General features: G+C 44.5%; 1 protein-coding gene across 1 annotated transcript in view; it reads left to right on the top strand.

Moving 5' to 3' along the window:
• Positions 1-6,462: 6,462 nt before the first annotated feature.
• The window catches only part of LOC121278228 (EH domain-containing protein 3), an 88,715-nt gene continuing 68,350 nt past the window's right edge, over positions 6,463-26,827 (top strand). The window contains exons 1-2 of the mRNA XM_041188448.1: positions 6,463-6,865; positions 14,101-14,277. Coding sequence (XP_041044382.1) covers positions 6,639-6,865; positions 14,101-14,277 — 404 coding nt within the window. The 5' untranslated portion in view covers positions 6,463-6,638. The remainder of the gene's footprint in view (positions 6,866-14,100; positions 14,278-26,827) is intronic.

Here is a 26,827-nt window from a genome sequence, read left to right as displayed (position 1 = left end):
AATGTTTTTGTAACTTGCTGCAGAGGGTGAAGATGATTGGTTAATCTGGTGGAGTGGGTGAAGCTGATTGGTTAATCTGGTGGAGTGGGTGATGCTGACTGGTTAATCTGGCGGAGTGGGAGAAGTTTAATGGGTAATCCAGCAGATTGGGTGAAGCTGACTGGTTAATCCGGCGGAGAGGATGAAGCTGATTGGTTAACCTAGTGGAGCAGATGAAGCTGGTTTTTGTAACTTGCTACAGAAGGTGAAACTGATTGGTTAATCTGGTGGAGTGCGAGAAGCTGGTTATTAACCTGTTGGAGTGGGTGAAGCTGATTGGTTAATCTGGTGGAGTGGGTGAAGCTAATTGGTTAACCCACTGGATTGGGTGAAACTGATTGGTTAACCTGGTGGAGTGGGTGAATGTGATTGGTTAATCCAATAAAGTGGGTGATGCTGATTAGTTAACATGGCAGAGTGGGTAAAGCAGATTGGTGAATCCGGTGGAGCGGGAGAAATTGACTGGTTAATCCAGAAGAGCGGGTGAAACTCAGGGAATGGGTGAAGCTAACTGGTTAATCCAGAAGAGTTTTGAAGCTAAAACAAAAATACCTGAAAAAACTCAGCAGGTCTGGCATCATCTGTGGAGAGGAATACAGTTAACGTTTCAAGTCTGAATGACCCTTCAACAGAACTAAGTAAAAATAGAAAAGAGGTGAAATATAAGCTGGTTTGAGAGGGTGGGAGTGGGATAAGTAGAGCTGGATAAAGGGCCAGTGACAGGTGGAGATAACCAAAAGATGTCACAGACAAAAGGACAAAGAGGTGTTGAAGGTGGTGATATTATCTGAGGAATGTGCTAATTAAGGGTAGAAAGCAGGACAAGCAAGGTACAGATAGCCCTAGTGGGGGTGGGATGAGGTGAAGGGAAGGAATCAAAAAAGGCTAAAAGGTAGAGATAAAACAATGTATGGAAATACATTTAAAAGTAATGGAAGTAGGTGGGAAAAGAAAAATCTATATAAATTATTAGAAAAAAAAGGAGGGGAATCGGAAAGGAGATGGGGATGGAGGAGAGAGTTCATGATCTAAAATTGTTGAACTCAATATTCAGTCCGGAAGGCTGTAAAGTGCCTAGTCGGAAGATGAGGTCTGTTCCTCCAGTTTGCGTTGAGCTTCACTGGGACAATGCAGCAAGCCAAGGACGGACATGTGGGCATGAGAGCAGGGTGGAGTGTTAAAATGGCAAGTGACAGGGAGGTCTGGGTAATGCTTGCGGACAGACTGAAGGTGTTCTGCAAATCGGTTGCCCAGTCTGCGTTTGGTCTCTCCAATTTAGAGGAAGCCGCATTGGGAGCAATGAATGCAGTAGACTAAATTGTGGAAAGTGCAAGTAAAATGCTGCTTCACTTGAAAGGAGTGTTTGGGCCCTTGGACGGTGAGGAGGGGAAGTAAAAGGGGCAGCTGTTGCACCTTCTGCGGTTGCATGGGAAGATGCCGTGGGAGGGGGTTGAGGTGTAGGGAGCGATGGAGGAGTGGACCAGGGTATCCCGGAGGGAACGATCCCTGCGGAATGCCGCCAGGGCTGAAGGGAAGATGTGTTTGGTGTTGGCATCATGCTGGAGTAGGCGGAAATGGCGGAGGATGATCCTTTGAATGCAGAGGCTGGTGGGGTGATAAGTGAGGACAAGGGGGATCCTATCATGTTTCTGGGAGGGATGAGAAGGCGTGAGGGCAGATGCGTGGGAGATGGGCCGGAAACGGTTAAGGGCCCTGTCAACGACCATGAGTGGAAAACCTCGGTTAAGGAAGAAGGAGGACATGTCAGAGGAACTGTTTTTGAAGGTAGCATCATCGGAACAGATGCGACGGAGGCGAAGGAACTGAGAGAATGGAATGGAGTCCTTACAGGAAGCGGGGTGTGAGGAGCTGTAGTCGAGGTAGCTATGGGAGTCGGTAGGCTTGTAATGAATATTGGTGGACAGTCTATCACCAGAAATTGAGACAGAGGTCAAGGAAGGGAAGGGAAGTGTCAGAGATGGACCACGTGAAAATGATGGAGTGGTGGAAATTGGAAGCAAAATTAATAAATTTTTCCAAGTCCAGATGAGAGCATGAAGCAGCACCGAAGTAATCATCGATGTACTGGAGAAAGAGTTGTGGGGGAGGGGCGGAGTAGGATTGGAACAAGGAATGTTCCACATACCCCATAAAGAGACAGGCATAGCTGGGGCCCATGCAGGTACCCATAGCCACACCTTTTATTTGGAGGAAATGAGAGGAGTTAAAGGAGAAATTGTCCAGTGTGAGAACAAGTTCAGCTGGACGGAGGAGAGTAGTGATGGATGGGGATTGTTCGGGCCTCTGTTCAAGGAAAAAGCGGAGAGACTTCAGACCATCCTGGTGGGGGATGGAGGTGTAGAGGGATTGGACGTCCATGGTGAAGAGGAGGCTGTTGGGGCCAGAGAACTGGAAATTGTTGATATGATGTCGGGTGTCAGAGGAATCACTGATATAGGTGGGAAGGGACTGGACAAGGGGAGAGAGAATGGAGTCAAGATAGCAAGAAATGAGTTTGTGGGGCAGGAACAGGCTGACACAATCGTTCTGCCCGGACAGTCCTGTTTGTGGATTTTGGGTAGGAGGTAGAAGCAGGCCGTCCGAGGTTGGGAGACTATCAGGTTGGAAGCTGTGGAAGGAAGATCTCCAGAGGAGATGAGGTCAGTAACGGTCCTGGAAATGATGGCTTGATGTTCAGTGGTGGGGTCATGGTCCAGGGAGAGGTAGGAGGAAGTGTCTGCGAGTTGTCGCTCAGCCTCTGCGAGGTAGAGGTCAGTGCGCCAGACAGCAACAGCACCACCCTTGTCAGCGGGTTTGATGACAATGTCAGGGTTGGACCTGAGAGAACGGAGTGCAGCAAGTTCAGAGAGAGACAGATTAGAGTGGGTGAGAGGAGCAGAGAAATTGAGATGACTAATCTCATGCCGACAGTCTCAATGAAAAGATTAACAGAAGGTAAGAATCCAGAGGGAGGGGTCCAGGTGGAGGGAGAATATTGGAGGTGGGTAAAAGGATCCGTTGAACGGGGAGAGGACTCCTGCCCAAAGAAATGAGCACGGAGACGAAGGCAGTGGAAGAAGAGTTCAGCATCGTGTCGAGCCCGAAATTCATTGAGATGAGGGTGTAAGGGTATGAAACTAAGTCCTTTGCTGAGCACTGAACATTCAGCATCGGAGAGGGGAAGGTCAGGGGATTTGGTGAATACACGGCCTGGCTGGGATTGGAAGACAGGATGGGGACAGAGGGACAGACAGGGGTGGAGAGTCCTGGATGGATGTTGGTGTCAATGAGTTGTTGGAGCTTGCGTTCCTTCGCACCTAAAAGAAAGAGACAAAGTTTCTCGTTGAAGAATAAAACGAAACTGAGGGCATAAGCAGCTTTGAAAAAGGGTACAGCGGTGCTGCTGGAGGGAGAGGTTGAGTGTGTTCATATGGCGGCGCATGGCACTGAGTGTGGATCTCAGAATGCGACGATAAAAGCAATCCGAGGAGCGTTGTATGTCCCGGAGATACCTGTAATCCTGGGTGGGTTCAAAATATGAGGGATGGAACTTCAGAAGATCTCCAGAGGAGATGAGGTCAGTAACAGTCCTGGAAACAATGGCTTGATGTTCAGTGGTGGGGTCATGGTCCAGGGGGAGGTAGGAGGAAGTGTGGTGTGAGTTGACGCTCAGCCTCTGCGAGCATTACCCTGACCTCCCTGTTGCTTGCCATTTCAACACCCCACCCTGCTCTCAGGCCCACATGTCCGTCCTTGGCTTGCTGCATTGTCCCAGTGAAGCTCAACGCAAACTGGAGGAACAGCGCCTCATCTTTCGACTAGGCACTTTACAGCCTTCCGGACTGAATATTGAGTTCAACAAGTTTAGATCATGAACTCTTTCCTCCATCCCCACCCCCTTTCCGATTTCCCCCCCCTTTTTTTCCAATAATTTATATAGATTTTTCTTTTCCCACCTACTTCCATTATTATAAATGTATTTCCATCCATTGTTTTATCTCTACCTTTTAGCCTATTTTGATTCCTTCACCCCACCCCATCCCCACAAGGGCTATCTGTACCTTGCTTGTCCTGCTTTCTTCCCTTAATTAGCACGTTCCTCAGATAATATCACCATCTTCAACACCTCTTTGTCCTTTTGTCTGTGACATCTTTTGACTATCTCCACCTCTCACTGGCCCTCTATCCAGCTCTACCTGTCCCCCCCTCCTTTAAACTAGTTTATATTTCGCCTCTTTTCTATTTTTACTTAGTTCTGTTGAAGGGTCTTTCGGACTCGAAATGTTAACTGTGCTTCTCTCCGCAGATGCTGCCAGACCTACTGAGTTTTTCCAGGTATTTTTGTTTTTGTTTTGGATTTCCAGCATCCACAGTTTTTTGCTTTTATCTTAAAGTTTTGAAGCTGATTGGTTAACCTAGATGAACGGGTGATGCTGATAACCAAGAGATAAAAACAAAAAAACTGCGGATGCTGGAAATCCAAAACAAAAACAGAATTACCAGGAAAAACTCAGCAGGTCTGGCAGCATCGGCGGAGAAGAAAAGAGTTGACGTTTCGAGTCCTCATGACCCTTCGACAGAACTTGAGTTCGAGTCCAAGAAAGAGTTGAAATATAAGCTGGTTTAAAGTGTGTGTGTGGGGGGGCGGAGAGATAGAGAGACAGAGAGGTGGGGGGGGGGGGTGGGTGGAGGCTGTGGTTGTAGGGACAAACAAGCAGTGATAGAAGCAGATCATCAAAAGATGTCAACGACAATAGTACAATAGAACACATAGGTGTTAAAGTTAAAAGTTGGTGATATTATCTAAACGAATGTGCTAATTAAGAATGGATGGTAGGGTACTCAAGGTATAGCTCCAGTGGGGTTTTTTTTTTATATAATGGAAATAGGTGGGAAAAGAAAAATCTTTATAATTTATTGGAAAAAAAAGGAAGGGGGAAACAGAAAGGGGGTGGGGATGGGGGAGGGAGCTCACGACCCATCCCCACTCCCTTTGTTTCCCCCTTTTTTTTCCAATAAATTATAAAGATTTTTCTTTTCCCACCTATTTCCATTATATAAAAAAACAACCCCCACTGGAGCTATACCTTGAGTGCCCTACCATCCATTCTTAATTAGCACATTCGTTTAGATAATATCACCAACTTTAACTTTAACACCTATGTGTTCAATTGTACTATTGTCGTTGACATCTTTTGATGATCTGCTTCTATCACTGCTTGCTTGTCCCTACAACCACACCCTCCCCCCCCCCCCACCTCTCTCTCTCTCTATCTCTCCGCCCCCCACACACACACCTTAAACCAGCTTATATTTCAACTCTTTCTTGGACGCGAACTCAAGTTCTGTCGAAGGGTCATGAGGACTCGAAACGTCAACTCTTTTCTTCTCCGCCGATGCTGCCAGACCTGCTGAGTTTTTCCAGGTAATTCTGTTTTTGTGATGCTGATAACCAACCTTGAGGAGTGAGTAAAGCTGATTGGTTAATTCGGCCAAAGTGGGAGAACCAGAATGGATTAATCTGTAGTGTGTGAAGCTGATTAGTTAACCAGTCAGTGTGAAGCTGATTGGTTGATCCAGTGGAGTGGATGAAGCTGATTGGTTAACTTGGTGGAGTAGGTGTAGTTGGTTTGTTATTTGTAGTACTGTGTCCAGTTCTGGGCACCATACTTGGGGAAGGATGTGAAGGCATTGGAGAAAGTACAGAAGAGATAGGAATGACTCCAGGGATCAAGAGCTATATCCACGTGGATAAATTGGAGAGGTTGGGACTGTTCCTTGGAAAAAAGAGGCGGAGAGGAAAATTAACAGATGTATTCAAGATCCTAAGGGGACAGGATAAATTGTGAGAAAGTGTTCCCACTCAAGAGATCATCACGAACAAGAGAGCCCAGATTGAAAACTTGGAAATGTGACGTGAGCAAATATTTTTTCGCCGAGAAGGTGGCTGGGGTTTGGAAAAACTTCCTGAGAGGTGGTGAAGGCGGGTTTGGTCGAGTATTCTGAAAAGAGCGTGCAAGGTTATGGGGATAAAGCAGGGGAGTGGGACGAGGTAGAATGCTCTTTCAGAGAGCCAGTGCAGACCTGATGGGCCGAACGGCCTCCTTCTGCGCTGTAAAGATTCTGTTCCCCCCCCGCCGCCCCCCCCCGCTCTGCAGTGGGTGAAGCGGATTGGTTAATCCGATGGGGCGGGTGAAATTGATTGGTTCCCTCGGCGAGGTGGGTGAAGCTGATTGGTTAATCCGGGGTGGGGGCGGGAGAGAGAGGGGAGCGTCTGAAACGGATTGGTCAACCCGCCGCTGGAGCGCGGCACGAGGTCGCGGTGGGTTGCGTCAGAGCCAGTGACGTGCGGCAGTGGGCGGGGCCTGCTTCGCCCTCGTCTCCTTAAAGGCGAGCGAGCGGGAGGGAGAGAGAGGCGTTAGGCACCGGGAGGGAGGGGATCGAGCAGCTGGGCACATCACCGCAACCAGTACAGAGAATTAAAACAAAAAGCACAATAACAGCGGGAGGTTCGCTCTCTTACAGATTTACCTGCTCCAGGGAGCTGTTCTTATTTTACATTAACCGGTTTTCTTGAATCGTCGAGGCGGCCCCTCAGCATGTTCAGCTGGTTAGGGAGGGATGACCGGAGGAGGAAGGACCCCGAGGTCTTCCAGACGGTGACCGACGGCCTGAAGAAGCTCTACAAAACCAAGCTGCTCCCGCTCGAGGAATGTTACCGCTTCCACGAGTTCCACTCGCCCTCCCTGGAGGAGGCGGATTTCGACAACAAGCCCATGCTGCTGCTGGTCGGCCAGTACTCCACCGGCAAGACCACCTTCATCAGGTCAGGCGGGTCAGCGCGGGCCGGGGCGGGGCAGAGGGGGCGGTGGGGGGCAGAGAAACCTCACTCACACTGCTCCCAGGGGAGGGGAGGGGGCATTGCGTAGGGATATCACTGTGTGTGTGTCCCCAGGGGAGGGGAGGGGGCACTGTGCAGGGATATCACTGTGCGTGTGTGTGTGTGTGTGTGTGCGCGCGCGCCCCCCCCCCCCCCCCCCCCCAGGGGAGGGGGCATTGTGCAGGGCTATCACTGTGTGTGTGTGTGTGTGTGTGTGTGCGCGCGCATTGTGCAGGGCTATCACTGTGTGTGTGCCCCCCGCCAGGGGAGGGGGCATTGTGCAGGGCTATCACTGTGTGTGTGCCCCCCCCCGCCAGGGGAGGGGGCATTGTGCAGGGCTATCACTGTGTGTGCCCCCCCCGCCAGGGGAGGGGGCATTGTGCAGGGCTATCACTGTGTGTGCTCCCCCCGCCAGGGGAGGGGGCATTGTGCAGGGCTATCACTGTGTGTGCCCCCCCCGCCAGGGGAGGGGGCATTGTGCAGGGCTATCACTGTGTGTGCCCCCCCCGCCAGGGGAGGGGGCATTGTGCAGGGCTATCACTGTGTGTGCCCCCCCCGCCAGGGGAGGGGGCATTGTGCAGGGCTATCACTGTGTGTGCCCCCCCCGCCAGGGGAGGGGGCATTGTGCAGGGCTATCACTGTGTGTGCCCCCCCCGCCAGGGGAGGGGGCATTGTGCAGGGCTATCACTGTGTGTGCCCCCCCCGCCAGGGGAGGGGGCATTGTGCAGGGCTATCACTGTGTGTGCCCCCTGCCAGGGGAGGGGGCATTGTGCAGGGCTATCACTGTGTGTGCCCCCCCCGCCAGGGGAGGGGGCATTGTGCAGGGCTATCACTGTGTGTGCCCCCCCTGCCAGGGGAGGGGGCATTGTGCAGGGCTATCACTGTGTGTGCCCCCCCCGCCAGGGGAGGGGGCATTGTGCAGGGCTATCACTGTGTGTGCCCCCCCCGCCAGGGGAGGGGGCATTGTGCAGGGCTATCACTGTGTGTGCCCCCCCCGCCAGGGGAGGGGGCATTGTGCAGGGCTATCACTGTGTGTGCCCCCCCCGCCAGGGGAGGGGGCATTGTGCAGGGCTATCACTGTGTGTGCCCCCTGCCAGGGGAGGGGGCTTTGTGCAGGGCTATCACTGTGTGTGTGCCCCCCCCAGGGGAGGGGGCTTTGTGCAGGGCTATCACTGTGTGTGCCCCCAGGGGAGGGGAGGGGGCACTGTGCAGGGATAACACTGTGTGTGCCCCCAGGGGAGGGGAGGGGGCACAGTGCAGGGATATCACTGTGTGTGCCCCCAGGGGAGGGGTGGGGGCATGGTCAGGGATATCACTGTGTGTATGTGTCCCCCCAGGGGAGGGAAGGGGGCACAGTGCAGGGATATCACTGTGTGTGCCCCCAGGGGAGGGGTGGGGGCATGGTCAGGGATATCACCTGTGTGTATGTGTCCCCCCAGGGGAGGGGGAATTGTGCAGGGGTAACACTGTGTGCCCCAAGGGGAGGGGGCACTGTGCAGGGATATCACTGTGTGTGTGCCCCCAGGGGAGCGGTGGGGGCATGGCACAGAAATCACTGTGCTCAGGGAGGGGGCATTGTGCAGGGAAATTGCTCTGTTCCTTTGTGCTCTGTACCCTGTAGTCAAGGGGACATTGAGGGAGCAAATGCTGCATTTTGTTAGCAGACAGTGCCGGTGGCATTGTGCACAGTATTCCCCACAGCTTGGCTTGGTTGCTCCATCACCCTGCACCCTGGATCTGGGATGGTTGTGGCTTTGGCATATCTCCCTTCTCTGTGTGATCCTTTGACCTCCTGAGCCTGCTCCTTCATCCCTTTAGATCTGGGCTCATCTGCATCTCAGCTATGTTTACCTGCCTTTGCTCCGTATCAGAGAGTGCAGTGTAGAAACTGGTTATTTTGTCCAACTACAGTAATCCACAGGATACTTCTCCCATCCCTGTTTAAATAATGAGCAGATCCTTATTCCTTCTTTAGTTGCGTTGCTTGTCTTAAATGTGTGTCTGCTATTTGCTTCGGCTATTTGTAATGAGTTCCATATTCTTTCCACTCACTGGGTTAATAGATTTTCTTAACCCTGTAGGCAGCAAGTCTGGCAGTACTGTGGAGGGAGTTACAGTTCAGTTCTGTGCCCTTCCATCACAATTACCTGAGACAATAACTGGATTCTCTGTCTGATGTTGCCAGAGCTGCTGAACATTTCCAGGCCATTTGTTTTTATTTCAATTTCTTCCAAAAAAGGGTTGTAGATGAGAGAATAATTGGAGCTTTCAAGACAGATCAATATATGTGTTAGTAAGGGTATCAAACAACAGGATAAAAGCAAAATACTGTGGATGCTGGAGATTTGAAATAAAAACAAAGTGCTGGAAAAACTCAGCAAGTCTGGCAGCATCTGAGGAGAGAGAAACAGTAAATGTTGAGTCCAATATGACTCCTCTTTGAACTCTGAAGAGTCTAGCATCTATAGTTTTTGCTTTTTTTTTTTCTCTCTAGAATTGCTTAACAGCAATTCATGACCACCTGAGATTACTAGGCCCTAGTTATGGTCTTGCATGCAATCGCAAACATCTTCCATGTCAATCTTATTGAATCCTCTCAGTATATTAAAAACCAGTCTGGTCTCTTTTGAACCTCTTCCTCTTTAATATGGAAAAGAGCCCCAGCTTGTTCAGTCTTGTCTGATACTCCTCAGTTCAGGTACCATCCTTGTAAATTTCTTTTGTACCTTTGCCAGTGCTCCTGTAATCTTCCTATGGTGAACACAGCTCCAAGTATGTTCTCACCATAACATCTCCTTCTGTTCCAGAAATGAATTCCGGTGCTTTATTTGCTTTCTCTATTAGCTTTATTTAAACCATGTGATGTTTAGTTATTTATGTATCAGCACCCCTACATCCTTTTGCTCCTCCATCCTATTTAGACTTACTTTCCAGGGAGTATGTGCCCCCTTATTCCTATTAAAATGCACACTTCTATTGTTTAGTATTTAAAAAAAAATAAAGTGCTGGGAAACCTCTGTAGATCTTGAAGCATCTGTGGAAACAGTTAACATTTTGAGTCCAATATGACTTCAGAACTGAATTGATCCATTTCTCTTCAGAGTTCAAAGAGGAGTCATATTGGACTCAACATTTACTGTTTCTCTTTCCTCAGATGCTGCCAGACTTGCTGAGTTTTTCCAGCACTTTGTTTTTATTTCAAATCTCCAGCATCCACAGTATTTTGCTTTTATCCTGTTGTTTGATACCCTTACTAACACATATATTGATCTGTCTTGAAAGCTCCAATTATTCTCTCATCTACAAACTTTCTTGAAAGAGATTGCTTTTGTGGAGGGCCCTTTGTGACCTTTAGAACATCTCAAGGTACTTACAGCCAACGTAGTACTTGAAGTGTGGTCACTGTTGTAATGTAGGAAATGGGGCATACAATTTGCACACAAATTCCCACAGACAGCAACGTGATAATGACCGGATAACTGTTCTTGTAATGTTCGTTGAGGGATGAGTATTGGCTAGGAGACGGTGGATAAATCTTTAAAATAGTGCCACGGAATTTTTTATCCTCTGAGAGAGGGTCGACAGGGCTTCTGTTTAACATCTCACCTGAAAGATGACACCTCCGACAGCGCAATGCTGTCAGGTATTTGCAACACAGAAGGAGGCCATTTGTTCGGCCCATCGTGTCCACACCAGTCAACAAAAATCTGACTACACTGGTCCTATTTTCCAGCACTTGGCCCATAGTCCTGGAGGCTATGGCAACGCAAGTGAATATCTAAGACTACTAAAATGTTACGAGAGTTTCTGACTCAATCACCCTTTCAGGCAGTGAGTTCCAAACTCCCACCACCCTCTGGGTGAAAAAATTTCTCCTCAACTCCCTTCTTAGCCTTCTACCTCTTACCTTAAATCTATGACCCCTGGTTATTGACCTCTACTAATGGGAAAAGTGTCTTCCTATCCATGCTCACTGTGTTGCACTGGAGTGGCGGTTTTGATTTTGTGCTCAGGTCTGTGGAGTGGAACTTGATTCCATAGCCTTGTGACTCAGATAAGAGCGCTACCAACTGAGAGACAGCTGACATTGGAGAGATTGCGTTTGTACTACCCTTGCTTGACTCCCCTTTCGTTCTTGCCTTACTCATTGGTGATAATCCTTGGTCCCATATCCCCACCTCCTAAGCTCCTTAACCATCCCCAATCTTAGAATGCAGTGCTGAGGGAGTGCTGCATTGCTGGAGGTGTGCTGTTAGATAATGTGTTAGTTTGCCTATCCCATTGGCTAATCCTCATCCAGTGGATGCCAGAGGTCCCATGTCACAGTTTGAACAGTAGGGAAGTAAGTCCCCCAGTTACTAAAGAAGAGGCTTTGCTCCTTGTGCGATCATATATAAAAAGAGCTGCCTTTGCAAATCATTGGACTTGAAAGTTAATGGATGTCAAATGTTTTCAGATTTCTGAAGAAAAGGAGCTGTGTAGATGCAACTTTATCCTCATACGTGACATCCTGAAGTGCTTTCAGAATTATTTCAGTTATCTATGTCATATACATTTAATACTTCTAAAGCATTTTAGAATTCTTGTACTTAAAGGGCAGAAAGTTGGGAAAATGATATATGAAATGATTGGATGAATTGAGTCATACCTGCTATGCATAACAGCTGCCTCCAAAAATAAGCAAGTGCAGAGTGTAGAGTGTTCTAGATGGATGGACTAAATGGCTTTCCTATTTGTTAGTTATTTATCTTGTGACTTTGAGCCATGAATAGTTACTTGTATTTAAATTAGAATTTTGTCCATCTTAGGAACTGAATTAATCTGTCTAAATGTACAATGTGATTCTGTTATTCTAAAGGCAATGCAGAAAATTAGCAGTAAATTTTCCTAGCTTTCCAGGCTATTATGTAAACTATCTTCAAGGAAGATGTTGCTGCTTGCACATTCAGTAGCTGCAAAGTACTGACTACTGGAAATATGATTCTAGGTGCTAATAAGAAAATGAAGTGTTGGAGGTTTGCCATTGCCTGGGAAACTATATCTCACCTGGTCACTGAGACCTGGCCTTCTCCCATGTGGCTTCAGAAAACCACTGGCCTAACTTTAAGGATGAGTTGTTCATGCAGCCAGAGGTTTGCCAATGGGATGTGCCATCTTACCTGATTAAACTCCACCAAAACCTTTGCCTACACTTGAGGATCATAGGGACAGGAGTAGACCATTCATTCCTTTGAACCTGTACCATCAATTTATTAGATTATGGCTGATCTGTATCTTAACCCCATTTACCCACCTTGGTTCCATATTCCTTAAATATCCTTGAAGAACAAATCTGTCTGTCTTGGTTTTGGAATTTTCAACTGACTTAGCCACAATAGTTTTGGAGGAAGATGAGTTCCAGCTTTTTACTTCCCTTTACATGAGGAATTCCTGAATGGCCTAGCTCTTCCTCTGAAAACCTTGCTCTTGCTGGCATGGAGGGAGAAACCAGATAACACAAGACTTATGCATTGAGGAAGTTCCTGGACACATTCATCAGGGATTGAGTGACTGAGCACTTGGGCAGTATAACCAGTCAGGATAGATTTTAACTAGTCAAATTTTTTGAGGATGTCTCTAAAGTGATGGCTTCTGGAATTTCTGTAAATAAACTTTTAGAGGCATTGCAAAAGGTTCTACATAAGCTTATTAGCAGAAGAAAAGTACATGGAATTGGAGGTAACCTGGTAACATAGGTTGGGTAGTTGGTTTCAAGTTGGAGACAACATTGGGGATAATGGGAATGCTCTCTGACTTGTGCATTAAAATGAGTGGTGAATCAGTACTGGGGTCTCGGCTTTTCATCAAATATATTAATGACTTGAATGACAGAATAGAATATAACTATGCATCCAATTTTGCAACTGATATTGCTTTGGGTGGCACAAAAAGTTGTGTTGATGAAAACAGGAACTTGCATAGGGACTTGAAGTAGGCAAAAGTGTGGCAGATGGTGTTTAACATGGGGAACTAAAGTGATCCACTTTGGAACCAAGAGACAAATTGGAGTTTTTGTTTTTTCATCCATGAGGTGTGGGTGTCACTAGCTAGGCCAGCATTTACTGTTCACCCCTTTTTTGGTGAGATCCTGGGTGCTGCAAAGGAGAAAAGGGATTTGGGCATCCATGTAAATGCATCACTGAAAGTGAATAAGTAAAAATTTAAATTTAAAAAGGTGTTGGCCTTTTGCAATTTGGAATACAAAAGGGAGGAAGAGATGTTTTCTCTGAGAGGTTTGATTAGTCCTGATCAGGAGTATAGATTTCCATTTTGGGCATTGCACCTCAAAGATGTATTGCTTTTGAAAGGGGAAATAGCACACATTCACCAGAATGATGCCCGGGCTCAGTCTGAGTATATATTGGATAGATTTTTGATGTAAAGGGATATGGGGATGGTACAGGAAGGTGAAATTAGCCAAGGTTGCATCAAATCAAGGTGCATAAAAAGATCATGTTTCATATGGTTGGGTAAGATAGAACAAAGGGCATAATACAGCTGCTTCAGTTATGAAGTAAAATCAGGAAACTTTTTTTCACACAAGGTAATGGAAATGCAAAATCTTTCTCCCCATTACCTTCAGCCTCCCAAAAAGCTTTGGGTGACATTGACATTTGCAAGACTTGAGATTGAAAGCTATACTACAGAACATGTGAATGTGGGTGAAATGGAGTTGAGGTGCTGATCATCCATGATGTAATTAAGTGGAAAATGGGCTTTGAGGAGAATGGCGTATTCCTGTTTCTATAACCTTTTTAAAATAAACTGCCCATTTAACAATGCTTAAGGAATTCCTGGGTCATCTTCCCCGCAAAGGGGGACATCGGTGTGTTCTTTGTGAACCATTGCTATTATTGCAAAGACTGTTTTGATAGGGCTATGTGTGTAATGCACATATTACACATGTGCATGCACACGCACACAACACTTGAGACTGCTCTGAAAGTTGGCCTACAATATTGTAATCCATCTTGCTATTGATCTTGCAAAGTGACCTCCATGTGTATGTGTTTTGTGACAGTATCAGAAGGCTGAATTATGGTGACACCTGAACAGTTGCTTGCTTGTATGCTTGTTGATATTAATTGCATCCTTTAACCTTAATTGCTGCAAATATTGATGTTTCTCTGGCTCTGTCTCAGGTACCTTTTGGAACAAGATTTTCCAGGAATGAGGATTGGACCTGAGCCAACTACTGACTGCTTCATTGCTGTAATGAATGGGGATGTGGAGGGTATGATTCCAGGAAATGCTCTGGTGGTGGATCCAAAAAGGCCATTCAGGAAACTTAATGCATTTGGCAATGCATTTTTGAACAGGTTAGTACCTTAATCACTTTATAAATTGGTAATGTTGGGGAATTTGAGGCATGCAGCAAGCAAGATTGGAGTTTTTATTAAGAAATCAAACTACTGCAGTTGAGTGCTGGGTTAAGCAGCTTGAATCTCAGGACTGTATCAGGTTTACTGCACATTCTTGTTAGAGATTGGGGTATAGAAACAGGATATTGGCAGTTCCAAGGTTAAAAGTAAAGAATATGAATTAATATGTACCCAGTACCTGATGTAGAGATGGGAAATATAATCTACAAACTGTTGAATTAAAAAAACATTCAATGACACCACACTTGGCACTGCTATCTCCGACTCCAATAACCTACTCTTTCTGTAGATTAACTATTGTAAATAGATACTTGCAATATGGCACCCTGAACTTGAATGACACTATGCCTGCAATGCTATCTCAATCAGGCTGTGGCCCTCCAGATTGCTCTAGTTACAAAGATTTCTAATCAAGTCCATTTAGCTTGTATAAATTCAGTGCTTTTTAGATTGTTTGGTGGCTTCACCAGTTCGATCCTTTTAAAGACTTTAGAATTGGGAGGAGGGGTGGGGTGGAATGCTGGCATGATGGTAATGTCTTTGGACTAGTAATCCAGAAGCTAATGCTCTGGAGACACTGGTTCAAATCCCATCACTGCAGCTCGTGGAACTTGAATTCCATTAATAAATCTAGAATCGAAAGTCAGTCTCGGTAATGATATTATAAAAATTAATATGGTTCACAACCTTCCTTTAGGGAAGGAAATCTGTCATCCTTACCTGACCTGGCATATATGACTCCAGGCCTACAGCAATATGGTTGACGCTTAACTGCGACCTGAATTGGCCTAGTAAAACACTCAGCTCGAGGGCAATTAGGAGTGGGCTACAAACTCTTACCTTGCTAGTGCCACCCACATCCCATGAATGAATTTAGTAAATGAATGAATGTTTAATCTTTAGTGGATTTTTCCAGATTTAACAATTTGTTTTTTTTTTGACTAAAGGTGTGAATTGGGGTTGAGAATTCTGACTTGAAAAACCTAACTTTTGTACAGCTGGGATTTCTTTTAAATCCAACTGACAAACTTCCAGAATGCTTTTGATCACAGTATGGAGTTAGTTTTCCAATGTGTTTTTTTGCTGAAATTTTCTGTCTTCCATCCAATTTTATCTTTCCATAATATGAATGAAGTTGTTTTATATTCTGAGATTTTATTGTCTTACAAACAAGTGAATTAACAGATTAGGAGTAGGGGCAGGCCACTCAGCCCCTCAAGCCTGCTGCGCCATTCAATAAGATCTGATTTTAACCTCAGTTCCACATTTCTGCCTACCTCTGATAACCTTCCACCCCTTTGTTAATCGAGAATCTATCTAGTTCTGCCTTAAAAATTATTTAAAGATTCTACTCCCGTCTTTTGAGGAAGAGAATTCTGAAGACTCTCAACCCTCAGAAAAAATTTCCCCTCATCTCTGTCTTAAATGGGTGACCCCCTTGTTTTTAAACAGTGACCCCTAGTTCTAGATTCTCCCACAAGAGGAAATATCCTCTCCACATCCACCCTGTCAAGACCTTGTGTTTCAATCAAGTCACCTCTTACTGTAAATTCCAGTGGATACAAACCTAAACTGTCCAGCCTTTCCTAGTAAAACAAGATTATTGAATGGCAGAGCACGCTCGAGGGGCCAAGTGGCCTACTGCTTCTAATTTGTATATTTGTTTGATTCATTGCTGGGGTGAAGTGACATTGATTCTTGTGCTAGTTAATTAGTGTTTTGTTTTTAGCTGGCCATTATTTGGCCAGGAATTCCGGCCCCCACCGTGTTGCCTCCTAAACTGATTTTTATTTTCCTCTTATCTAAAAGCCACTTGCTGTCTGTCTCAGCTGAATTTGTTAGTCTATTCCTGTTACTTAACTTGGATTGTTAAGCATATTTTCTTATGTAGTCAACTAAATTAATCAAGTTAAATAAAACAGGTATTTTCCGCACTAACAGTTATGGTACTGGGGAGGCAATAATGTATTGAAAGTAGTCTCAATTACTTTCAAATGGAATCGATTAATGTCTGTTATTGGGAAATTATTGGAATCCATTATTAAGGAAGTAGTAACAGGGCATTTGGAAAGTCAAAATGCAATCCATCAGTCAGCATGGTTTTATGAAGAGTAAATTGTGTTTGACTAATTTGCTAGAATTCTTTTGAAGATGTGATGAGTGAAGTTTCCTACTTTCTGCCTTCCCCCCCATCCCTTTTTTTTTTGAATAAGGACATTATATTAGCATTTTTCCAATCAACTGGAACCTTTCCAGAATCCAGGGAATTTTGGAATCTTATAGCCAAAGCATCCACTATCTCTGCTGCCACTCCCTTGAAGACCCTGGGATATAGGCCATCAGGTCCTGGGGACTTGTCACCCTTTGATCCCAATAGTTTGCTCAGTACTTTTTCTTAAGAGAATTTCTTAAATTCTCAAGAATTTCTTTTCTTTTTGTAGTCATTGATTAATACAGCATAGGAGGTTGGGTCATCATGCCTGTGCCAGCTATTTGAAGAAGCTATACAAATGTTCCCTTTTCAAGTATTTAATTGATTCCATTTAAAAGTAATTGAGTCTACTTTCACTGCCCTTTCAGACAATGTGTACTAGATCACCACTCACTTCCTCAATATTCTTGGTGTTACTTTTACTGCTTTTGGCAATTTCCATAAATTTGTGTATTCTAGTTAGCAACCTCTGACTGGAAACTTTTATTATTTATTTACTCTATCAAAACCCAATCCTCTAAATCACCCCCGACTTGGTCTTCCAATGACAGAAAAGGCTAACTGCAGCTTCTCTAGCTCATTTTGTCAGAGCTTGATTTCTTTTTTCAATTTGTTCATCCAACCAAACACATTTCATCAACGAGGTTATTTATTTTGCTGCAGAATGTCTCAGCAGTGAAGTTAATAGCAGTGTTTCCTAAGCCGCCATGATTTGTATTGAAGGGCTGTAAAGTAAACACTCGAGGAAGTCAGTCTGAAGAATAACTCTTATTTGTTTTGGGCATTATATTGAAAAACTTGGCATAAATATAGTACAGTAAAAATTAAAATATTCAAGCCTCCTGAAGATACTTTAAGAAGAAAATGAATCTGATCATTATTATAGGCTAGTAATTTTCAGTAGGAAATATTGGGGCTACTAAAGAATTATCCTTTGACTGAAGGGGTTGCATATATTTGTAATGCTGATTACAACTGCAAGAAAATTAATTTGTCTGTCTGGAAAGCTTTATGCCTGATAAGTGTTCAGAATGTCTTGTCAGAGGATTGCTTTCGTCAGAGGGTGGTTTTAACTGTGTATTTGATGTGATGTTTGACCTGATTGAAGCAGACTGTCAGCTTGAACGTTTTCTGCATCTCCCAGCTGTGGATGTTTTTGTCTTATTTTTCATAATTATTTTGTCTTTTTTTTAAGTTGAAACTTGATTGTGCATCTACTTCACCACCCCCCCCCCCGCCCCCCCCCCCCCCCCCATTCCCTCCACCACATACAATTTTTCATTTCAAATCTGTCACTTTGACCCTCTAATAAACCATTTTGAAGCAGCTATTTTTGACTAACTTTTGGAAGGAACAAAATCGTAGGATAACAATGGATGAGGAAGACTATTCAGTCCAAATTATTCATTTAACCAGAGATTCAACAACGTTTCTTTTCCCACCAACTCCCCTCTGTGTGCATTTTCAGTGGTCTATCTGTGGAATCGGTCCATGGTTGTATGCTCCATTTCCCTTCCTGGAAAGTATCCATGCATTGGTCACTTTGTGTGAAGAAGAAATTGCAGTCATTAGTTCCAAGTCTTGTTTTTATTAGATTGAATCTGTGTTCCCTTCGCAATTTCATTTGTGGGATTCTGAATTTTTCTTTTTGCATTACTTTTGCACCCCCCCCCCCACCCCAAAAAAAAATCTTATCTGAGAATTGATCTCAAGAGTTAACAACCCTTTCCAGGCTGCAAATCCCACCTGTTTTCAGACTATACTGATGGTTCAGCCCTTTAACATTGCTGAAACTTATGGGCCTCTGCACTTGTTCTGGAGCTTGAATGTCACTCATGTCTAGAACTGGATCACATGGGATGTAGCCTAATCAGAAGTTTGGTCATAACCTCCTCTGACTTCGATTCTGTGTTCTTCAGTGATTAGACATTCTTGGCTTTCTTTTAAATTAATAGATAGCAGTAAAATTAACTTGCTCATCATGGAGCCCACGGGAGACCTGTAGATCTCTTGGCTTTGTCCTTGCTTTTTCAGCACTATTCATGGGATTCATGTGTCATTACTTATTCATCTGTGCACTTGTCTGCATTATGATACATCATTGTTCTTTCCTATCCACTTATGCATTTTATTTAATACATCCTGAAGTTTCTGGGCTGCTCCCTTATGATTCCTTTGCCCCTTCTAATTTTGTGCCATTTGCAAATTTTGACCCACTGCATTAAGTTTCTGAATCAGTCGTTGATCTATATTAGAAACAGTGCTGCCAACGCCAGGCCCTTCTGCCCTGTGCAACCCCTGACTTAACCACTAATAATGAATTGTTACATTCCGTGATTGGGTCCATTTCTTTTCCAGTCTCTCTAGCTTTGAGATATGAAACTTTTCCTGTTTACTTTTTGGTATATCACCTTGTAGGGCTTTCTACAATTCACCTGTGTTCAAGATGTGTGTTTTTAAAATTAACTATTGTCTGAACCTGGTTCTTGGATGCATCTCCATTAGATGCGCCATCACTTTCTGGATTGATATTTGAATATTGCTATTGAATATTTGTAAAGAAAAAAAATTGGTTGTGATCTTGAAATTTGCCATTCTTGTTATGTCCTGATGAGTTTAAGACTGAAACCTTTGGCAACATTTGTGTCTCCATCAGTATTCAAGTTCTGTGCTAACCAGGTGACCAGTTTGATATTTGCACTGTTTTCAAACAATCTTGAGTTGATTTTTATTTGCCCACAGTTTGCCCCAATTATTTCTCCTTTCCTGAAGAAAGCCACTTAAACTGCTGTGGGGTTTTATGGATTATCTTGGTTCTCTGCAACTTGGGGAAAAAATAGACGTTTATGCATGTTCTATTATGACAACTACATGCGCACAATTTGGCAAGAGTCCTCTGATAGTGAGCATAGCTCTCTTGCCCTCCAAGTCTGTGTGGCTAAATGCCACACAATGCTGTGTAATATTCCCAAATTGGGAGTTGAGGAATGTGTGGGAGCAGCAGTAAGGGTTGACAAACGTTTACTGGTATGAGTATTCGTTGGGTGGTAATTTGTGCAGATGTAGTAAAAAAAAAAAATTCATTTAGACCCTACTTTTTAGGCCCCACTGTTTGCTGATTGTCCAAAAGTCTGTTGCTAGTTCAACAGCTAAATGGTTTGCATTGGCCATAATGTTTACGTTTTAGGTCCAATTCAGAACTCTTGTTTGCTAATATATGTGTTCTGTTTCTTATTTTCTACTTACTCCCTTTAAAATCTTTTAAGTAAATGAATTAAGGTGGATTGAAAGATCTTCCTCATCCACTTCCAAACATGTTTGAGGCTCTATCTAGGAAATTTAAGTATTGCGTTTTGTGCACATCTGTCTCCCTTCACATCAGTGTTGCTTATACATGTTCTGTTTCACACTGTCCCAGACACTTGATTAGCTCATACTTATACATTAAAAACAGCAAGAGTCTGCAATATTCCAAAAGAGCTGCACCTGTAAGTGACGTGAGATCGTGTTATGTTCAGACAATTCCATTGTACTAAATTTGTATTTGAGGTTGTAGACAAGTTCTGTTTCACATTGTCCCAGACACTTGATTAGCTCATACCTATACATTAAAAACAGCAAGAGTCTGCACTATTCCAAAAGAGCTGCACCTGTAAGTGACGTGAGATTGTGTTATGTTCTGACAATTCCATTGCACTGAGCTTGTATTTGAGGTTGTAGACAAGTTTAATTCCAACTTCTTGAAGTTGCCTTTGTACTAACAACAACAAACACTTGTATAGTGCTTTCCACATAGTGAAATGTCCCACAGTGGGTCCTAGGGACGTAATTGAACAACAAAAATGAAATCCAGCTGAAGGACACAAGTGTCCTTCTAAAGAGAGGTTTTTAGGTTCCTCTTAAAGGAGAGAGGTGAGCATTAGGAAGAGAAACCAAGAGCTTAGGGCCCAAGCTTGGGGACCATCTTCAAGTAGAACCTAAAGGGTGTTAAAAGAATGAACTTTTCTTCCAGGTTCTTCTGTGTCAGCATAGGTAACTTGTCTCCATTCACAGCACGTAATTATACTGTTACTGTATCCATTCTTATATTGGAGTGGAGGATTTGTAATCTCTGATTTAGGAACTTGAAAGAAAACATGAATGCTGGAAGTGCTCTCCATGTTACCTTGCAATAGACCGTGACACAGGCCAGCTTTACCAGGCCTTTGGCAACAGGCCGAGCAGCAGGAAGGCTTGCGCAATGGTGTGGGAATACCAGTCTTGCCATTTTGCTAGAAGTGAGAAAGCTGGCAGATCTGTCACCTGCCTACAGCCACTTAAACTCAACAGGCATTTTGACTGTGATGGAGTGGGGGCCACCACCACATGGGGCGACTATCCATCAAAACCCAACAAGCTCCAAATGAGCACTTCATGGCCCATGGAAGGGCATCCCAGTGGCTTTGTTGACCCCACCCCACCTCCCACCAACGGCAATGCTACCACCGCCTTTTTGCCTCAACACCCCCACAGCCTCTAATTGCAGTATGCCTGCCTAACCAAGTGTCCCTCAACCCCACTTACCTCTCTTTGAAGACTACAGCCATTGAAGCACCCTCTGCTGCAGTAGCAGCCTTAGCATTGCTCTCTGCTTACTATTCTTTGAATGTTGTTGAGTTCTTCTGCATCCGCTGCTGAGAGGTGCCTCTGTTTAACATTCTGTTCAAAAGACAACATCTCCAACAGTTGTGATGCACTTTCTGAAGTTGGACATGATACTGCAACCTGAATTGGAGTGAGAACTACCAGTGTCTAGGATGGCATCTATTGTATCCTAGTTTTGAGATATTGAGGATGCAGAAGACATCTTTGCTGATGTTGGGAGGATTGACAGAAGATTGAGGAGACTAGCAGAACATGGACATAGAACAAAAATCTAGCAGACAAAATTAAGGTGATTGGATTAAGCAAATTAACTGCACAACTCTGTCCACTGGTTGTGGAGTTAACTTGAGAGACAAACTTAATGTAGCACATTAGCATCAGTAGAATGCATAATCTCCAGATCTTGGTATGCAGGGGTCAATTTCAAAGTTTGTGGATGATACAAAACTTAGAATCATTGTAAACTTTGAGGAGGACCATATAGAACTTCAAAAGGCAATAGACAAGTTGGTGGAGTAGGCATATGAAGTTCAATGCAGGGACGTGAGGTGATGTCATTTTGGTAGGAAGAATATGGAGAGACAATGTAAAATAAGGAGTACAATTCTTAAGGGTGTGCAGAAGCAGAGACACCTGGGTGTATAGGTGGCAGATCATTGAAGGTGCCAGGACAGGTGGAGAGAGCAGTTAATAAAGCACACAGTATCCTGGGCTTTATTAATAGGAGCATCGAATACAAGAGCAGGGAGGTTATGCTGAGTTTATATAAGTCACTAGTTAGAGCTCAGCTGGAGTATTGTGTACAGTTCGGGTGCCACACTATAGGAAGGATGTGAACACATCGGAGAAAATGCAGAAGAAACTTACAAGAGTGGTTCCAGAGATGAGAAACTTCAGTTATGAATATAGATTAGAGAGGTTGGGACTCTTCTCCTTGAAGAGGAGACTAAGAGGGGATTTGATAGGATTGATTTGATAAGGAAAGATGTACTGGCATTGGAGCTAGTCCAGAGAAGGCTCACTAGGTTGATCCTCTGGAGAGATTTTCATGAGAGGTTGAGTGGGTTGGGCCTGTACTCTTGGAGTTTAGAAGAATGAGAGGCAAACTTATTGAAATATATAAGATTCTTAGGGGGCTTGACAGGGTAGGTGCTGAGATAGTTTCTCCTTGTGGGAGAGTCTAGGACCAGAAGGCATAATCTCAGAGTAAGTATTTTCATCTGAGGGTAGTCAATCTGTGGAATTCTTTACCGCAGAGGGCTATAGAGGCTGGATTATTAAGTATATTCAAGGCTGAGATAGACAGATTTTTAATCAGTAAGGGAATCAAAGATTATGAGGAAAAGGCAGGAAAGTGGAGTTGAGAATTATCAGATCAGCCATGATCTCATTGAATGATGAAGCAGTTTTGATGGGCTGAATGGCCTAATTCTCCTCCATCTTATGGTCTTATAGGTGTTCAAAATCCTGAGGGTGCTGGATAGAGTAGATGGGGACAAGCTGGTTTGTCAAGGGATTGAAAATGAGAGGGCATGGATTTAAATTGATTCACAAAAGAAGCGCATGTGATGTGCAGAAAAAACTCTCACATAGTGAGTGGTTCAAGTTTGGAATGCACTGGAGGTGTGGTGGAGGCAGGTTCAGTCAAGGCATTCAAGAGGGCATTGGATGATTACTTGTTTCTGTTCAATGTGCAAGGGCATGGGGAAAAGGCAGGAGAATGACACTAACTCATGATGCTCATTTGGAGGTGCTACTGTGGCCATCAGTGTGACTCCAGGATGGCATGTTGCCTCCCTGTTGTCAGGGTCCAGGATGTCACTGAACGGCTGCAGGGGGAGGGTGATAAGGCAGACGTCATGGTACATGTTGGTACCAATTACATAGGTAGAAAGAGGGATGTGGCCTTGCATTAAGAATTCAAGGAGTTAGGCAGTAGATGAAAAAGCAAGACACTCGGGTTGTAATCTCTGGATCACTCCCAGTGCCACGTGCTAAGGACCTCAGAAATAGGAGAATAGCGCAGATGAATATGTGGCTTAAGAGTTGGTGCAGGAGGGAGGGTTTTAGATTCCTGGATCACTGGGACCATTTCTGGGGAAGGTGGGACCTGTACGAGCGGGACTAACATCCTTGCGGGCGGGTTTGCTAGTCATGTTGGGAGGAGTTTAAACTAATTTAGCAGGAGGAGGGGACACAATGTTAGCAGAATCAAGTCAGAGGGAGTACAGCTGCATTAAGTGTCAAGGGAGTAAGGCAAGACTGGATGGCCTCTACTTTAATGCCAGGAGTATTACAGGTAAAACGGATGAGTTAAGGGTGAGGATTGACACGTGGAATTGTGATATAGTAGCCATCACAGAGATGTGGCTGAGGGAGGGGCAGGATTGGCAGCTCAACATTCCGGGATATAGAATCTTCAGGTGAGAAGGGAGGGGGTAAAAGAGGAGGAGGCATTGCATTGTTAGTTAGAGTCAGTTACTGCAGTAAAGAGCGGTGATATCTTGTAAGGGGTATCGAATGAAGCTTTGTGGGTAGAGCTTAGGAATAAAAAAAAGGGCAGCCACATTGTTAGGTCTTTATTATAGACCCCCAGATAGTCAGTGGGAAATTTGAGGAGCAAATATGTGCACAATTTGTGGAAGTGTGTAAAAACAATAATAATAGGATAATTATATTAGGTAATTACAACTTTCCCAACATTAATTGGGATAGACAGTGTTAAGGGCTTAGATGGAGTGGATTTCTTAATGTGTACAGGAGAACTTTTTAGGTCAGTATGTAGAGGGTTCAATAAGGGACGGTGCAGTGCTGGACCTAATTCTGGGGAATGAAGCTGGACATGTGGCTGAGGTGGTGGTGGGAGAGCATTTTAGCAACACCGACCACAATATGGTACAGTTTAAGTTTGCTATGGCAAAGAAATAGACAAGTTTTGGATTGGGGGAGAGTGGATTTTAGTAAAATAAGGCAGGATCTGGCCAAGGTAAACTGGGAACAGCTACTTATGGGGAAATCTACAGAGGAGCAATGGGGGACACTCAAAAAGGAAATGAGGAGGGTGCAGGTTCAACATGTTCCCTCTAAGGCAATAGGAAGGAGTGACAAGCCCAGAGAACCATGGATGACCAGAGATATTCAGGTTACGATGAGAAGGAAAAAGAGACTTTTAGCAGGTACAAGGGAAGCAAATCAGTGGAGGCATTAGTGGAGTGCAGGGTGGAGCTTAAAGCAATCAGGAGAGCAAAAAGTGGTTATGAGAAAGCCCTGGCTGGTAAAAGCAGGGAAAATACCAAGATATTCTATCAGTATGTCAAGGGGAAGAGGATAACCAGGGAAAGAGTAGGGCCCAAACGGGACCAAGGGGGCAATCTATGGGTGGAGCCAGATGACATCGCTAGAGTGTTGAATGAATACTTCACATCTGTCTTCACCCAAGAGAATGAGGATGAAGGTATCAAACTCAGGGAGAGAGAGTGTGAGGTTCTTATGCAAATTGCTATAGGGAGTGAAAAGGTATTGGAGGTGTTGGCAGGCTTAAAAGTGGACAAATCTCCAGGTCCGGATGATTTTTGTCCCAGACTGCTAAGGGAGGAGATCGCAGGGGCTCTGACCCAAATTTTTACTTCCTCTCTGGCCACGGGGAGGTGTCAGAGGACTGGAGAACAGTTAATGTGTTTCCACTATTTAAGAAGGGTTGTAGAGAAAAGCCAGGGAACTACAGGCCAGTGAGTCTCACGTCAGTGGTAGGGAAACGATTGGAGAAAATTCTGGAGGAGAGAATCTATCTCCGCTTGGAGAGGCAATGTTTGATCAGGGATAGTCAGCATGGCTTTGTCAGAGGGAGGTCATGCCTAACAAATTTGATTGCATTTTTTGAGGAGGTGACCAGGTGTGTAGATGAGGGTAATGTAGTAGATGTAGTTTATCGGGATTTCAGCAAAGCCTTTGACAAGGTCCCACATGGGAGACTTATAAAGAAGGCAAATGCACATGGGATACAGGGTAATTTGATAAGGTGGATTCAAAATTGGCTTTGTTGTCGGAGACAGAGGGTGATGACAGAAGGATGCTTTAGTGATTGGAAGCCAGTGTCCAGTGGTGTGCCACAGTGATCTGTGCTCGGTACCCTATTATTTGTCATTTATGTAAACAACATAGATGACTATGTGGGGTGTAGGATTAGTAAGTTTGCGGATGACACAAAGATTGGCTGGGTGGTTAACAGTGAGGTTGAGTGTCTTTTGCTACAGGACGATAAAGACGGGATGGTTGAATGGGCAGATAAGTGGCAGATGGAATTTAACCCTGAAAAGTGAAGTGATACACTTTGGAAGGAGTAATTTGACAAGGAAGTATTCCAAGAACAGCATGACACTAGGAAGTTCTGAGGAGCAAAGGGACCTTGGCATGTGTTTCCATAGATCTCTGAAGGCAGAGGGGCATGTTTGTGGCATGGTGAAAAAGGCATATGGGACACTTCATCAATCGAGGCATAGATTACAAAAGTAGGGAGGTCATGTTGGAGTTGTATAGAACCTTGGTGAGGCCACAGCTGGAGTACTGTGTGCAGTTCTGGTCACCACAATATAGAAAGGATGTGATTGCACTGGAGGGGGTGCAGAGGAGATTCACTAGGAGGTTGCTTGGGATGAAACATTGAAGTTATGAAGAGAAGTTGGATAGACTTGGGTTGTTTTCGTTGGAGCAGAGAAAAATGAGGGGCAGCCTGATCAAGGTTTACAAGATTGAGTGGCTTGGACAGGGTGGATGGGGAGCAGCTGTTCCCCTTAGTTGAAGGGTCAGTCACAATGGGACATAAGTTCAAGGTGACGGGCAGGAGGTTTACAGGGGATGTGAGGAAAATCTTTTTTACCCAGAGGGTGTTGACGGTCTGGAATATGCTGCCTGGGAGGGTGGTGGAGGCGAGTTGCCTCACATCCTTTTTAAAAAAAAAAAAGTACCTTGGCTCATCATAACAATCAAGACTATGGGCCAAGTGCTGGTAAATGGAATTAGGTAGGTAGGTCAGGTGTTTCTCACGTGTCGGTGCAGACTAGATAGACCGAAGTGCCTCTTCAGCACTGAGATTCTGTGATTCTGAGAGCTGGTGTTGACACGATGGCTGAATGGCCTCCTTCTGAGATTCTGTGGAAAGAGAAGTGATTACCAAATATTTGTAGGCGGGGAGTAAGAAATTTTAACAGGCTATTGGAATAAGACTAAAGAGTTAGCTTTTTCCAGTTGAATGGCCCCCTCTAGTCCTGCTTCTGTTGAGCTCAAGTGAGCTTGTGATTGCTGAGGTGAAAAATGGTTTGAGCTTTATATTGGATTCCAAGATGGAACTAATTACAAAATATTCAGACAAAACCATCCTATTCAAGAGGAAATGCTGTTTTGAGAGCATTCTGTGCAGGCGAAGGGTATTAAAACTGCTTGGTAATGGAAAATTAGATGGAGATTAATTTTTGCAAATTTGTGAATTCTTATCGGAGACTAAGGTATGATGGGCTAGTTTTATCGTCAACGCTCTCACAACCCCAGTCTTTTTCTCAAATTTGATTATTACAGATCCCCCTTGGACTTTGCTGTCTAAAGCCCAGGACAATTCCAGTGAAAAATTATGCTGAA

The sequence above is a fragment of the Carcharodon carcharias genome, chromosome 5 (genome assembly GCF_017639515.1).
Source record: "Carcharodon carcharias isolate sCarCar2 chromosome 5, sCarCar2.pri, whole genome shotgun sequence".
NCBI classification, from domain to species: Eukaryota; Metazoa; Chordata; class Chondrichthyes; order Lamniformes; family Lamnidae; genus Carcharodon; species Carcharodon carcharias.
The sequence above is the reverse complement of the archived record's forward strand: the minus strand, read 5'-3'. Positions and strand labels throughout refer to the sequence as shown.